The sequence below is a fragment of the Chaetura pelagica genome, unplaced genomic scaffold, assembly GCF_000747805.2.
Source record: "Chaetura pelagica isolate M959 unplaced genomic scaffold, ChaPel_1.0 scaffold951, whole genome shotgun sequence".
Lineage (NCBI taxonomy): Eukaryota > Metazoa > Chordata > Aves > Apodiformes > Apodidae > Chaetura > Chaetura pelagica.
In genome coordinates this window covers 111,243-113,724 of record NW_009952025.1, presented here as the reverse complement: position 1 = coordinate 113,724, position 2,482 = coordinate 111,243, and the positions used below count along the sequence as shown (strand labels likewise).

Here is a 2,482-nt window from a genome sequence, read left to right as displayed (position 1 = left end):
CCTGGAATGGTGGGAGGTGTCCCTGCCCATGCAGGGGTGGCACTGGGTGGGCTTTGAGGTCCCTTCCCACCCAGACCATTCCATGACTCCATGAGAGGCAGCAGAGGCTGGAAGGCCGTGGGGCTGGTCAGGAAAGACAAGGCTGGGCTGGGAACAGCAGAGCTGCTCCCTGTGTTGGCCCAGATGGAGCCCAGACCACGGGGGAGCTCCGAGCACAGAGCAGCCCCCCACCCACCAGGGCCACACACCCCAACCTGCCACTGCCTCTGCCCAGGGAACAACATTCCCAGCTTGTCCCAGGAGGCCCTGGCAGCTCCAGCTGGGGATCTCCCCTCTGCACCCCCGTGTCCCCCACTCCCCTGCAGGGCCCAGCTCTGCCTGTGCCCCCCGGGGGGGCAGGGGGGTACCTCTGGGAAGCCCCATCCCAGCCCCCCTGGCTGGGGGGGCTCAGGGCCCAGCTCTGCTCTCACCTCCCCGTCCTCGGGCGCGTACATGTAGTTGAAGAAAACCGGAGCCTTCTTGTTGAGCCGGTCGATGTAATCCCAGATGGATTTGTAGACCTGCTGGCTCTTCCTCTCCCCCTTCTCCTCGTACAGGACCCCTGAGGAGCAGGGAAGGGGAGGGTGAGAAGCTGGGGCAGGGCTCTGGGCTGTGCCCCCCGGGCCCCGCGCTCCCCTCACCCAGCTCGATGCGCTCGTAGTCGGAGTCCAGCAGGAAGGTGCGGAACCGGTTGGAAACGTAGTGGTAGCTGAGGAACTTCAGGTAGTACTGGCTGAACTCGAACTCCATGGGGAACTGCAGGTGGATCTGCAAAGGAGCAGCTCGGGTGAGACCTCCTGGGACCCACCAAGGGCTCTGGACTCACTCGCAGAATCATGAAATTATTTGGATTGGAAAGGACCTTGAAGATCAAGTCCAACCATTAACCCTGCCCAGGCCACCCCTGCCCCACATCCCTCAGCACCATCTGCAGGGCTTGGAAACCCCCCCAGGGATGGGGACTCCCCCCCTGCCCTGGGCAGCCTGGGCCAGGCCCTGACAACCCTTGCCAGGCAGGAATTGTTCCCCAGATCCAACCTCAACCTCCCCTGGCACAACTTGAGGCCGTTCCCTCTTGTCCTGTCCCTTGTTCCTGGGGAGCAGAGCCCGACCCCCCTGGCTCCAACCTCCTCTCAGCAGCTGCAGAGCCAGCAGGTCTCCCCTCAGCCTCCTTTGCTCCAGGCTCAACACCCCCAGCTCCCTCAGCTGCTCCTCACAAGTTCTCCAGCCCCTTCTCCTCGTGCTCCAGCCCCTTCCCCAGCTCCGGGGCCCTTCCCAGCGCTCACCTGGTGGACACAGTCCAGGAACTGGAGGAAGATGGGGGCAAAGCCGCTGCTCTGGCCCGCCAGGGTCTGCGCCCCCCGGTGGCTGAAGCGGTGCCCGAAGGACAACCACTCCTTCTCCACCAGCAGCCGGAAACCCTCCAGCGTCCGGTAGTAGGGATCGGACAGCAGCTGCACCAGGGAGACCACCTGGGTGGGGGGGACAGAAGGGGCTTCAGACGCCAGGAAGGAGCAGGGCAGGGGGCAGCACTGGGTGGGCACAGGGTCCTACCTGCGTGGTGATGTCCCAGCCATCCTCCAGGCTGACCAGCACTGAGGAGCCCGTGTCCAGGAGCTCCACCACCAACACTGAGATCTGCAGGATCTTATGGATCTGGCAACGCAAAGACCAAGAGTTACCAGGGAGCAGAAGTGTGACTTTGTTGTCCATGAGCCTTTTTTCACCACTGGTTCCATTTTCAGCTCTGAATTTCACCATCTGGTTGATCACAGGATGTTTATAAGAAGACTGTAGGACAGAAGCATGGAAGCAACTCCTTCACTGGGAGGGTTGTCAAGGCCTGGCCCAGGATGCCCAGGGAGGTGGATGAATCACCATTCCTGGATGGGTTTAAAAGCCTGGCAGATGTGCTGCTGAGGGGCATGGGTGAGCACCCGAGTCAGTAGAGTTGGTTTCATGGATGGGCTGGATGATGACAAAGGTCTAAAGGGGAGAGCCTGGCCCAGGTTGCCCAGGGAAGCTGTGGCTGCCCCATCCCTGGGGGTGTTGAAGGGCAGGTTGGATGGGGCTTGGAGCAGCCTGGGCTGCTGGGAGGTGTCCCTGCCCATGGCAGATGGGACTAGATGAGCTTTAGGTCCCTTCCCACCCAACCCAGTCTGTGATCTGATGGCAGCCACCAGCAACGACTCCTTCTGTCCTCCTGTAGGGACAGAGCAGGACCCCCCAGGCTTTGGGTGACACTGACCTGAGACAGCCACTCAGACTCCTCCAGGGACCGCAGGTAGGTGAGGCTGAGGTCGCTGGAGGGGCACCCAGGCACACAGGCCTTCATTAGCTTCTTGAAGCTGGCCTTGACCTGCCGCACGTCGAACACCTCGATGGGCACCAGCTCCCAGTGCTGCAGCGGGTCTGGCTTCAGCCCCTGAGGGCGGAGACACTC

General features: G+C 62.2%; 1 protein-coding gene across 1 annotated transcript in view; it reads right to left on the bottom strand.

Annotated features, from left to right (window-relative positions):
* SBF1 (SET binding factor 1) overlaps positions 1-2,482 on the bottom strand; it is a gene marked incomplete at both ends in the record, with an annotated part of 107,510 nt that overhangs the window by 19,536 nt on the left and 85,492 nt on the right. Inside the window, 5 exon segments of the mRNA XM_010002616.1 lie at positions 471-601; positions 681-807; positions 1,326-1,511; positions 1,594-1,695; positions 2,288-2,464. Of these exon segments, the coding sequence (XP_010000918.1) occupies positions 471-601; positions 681-807; positions 1,326-1,511; positions 1,594-1,695; positions 2,288-2,464 (723 nt within the window).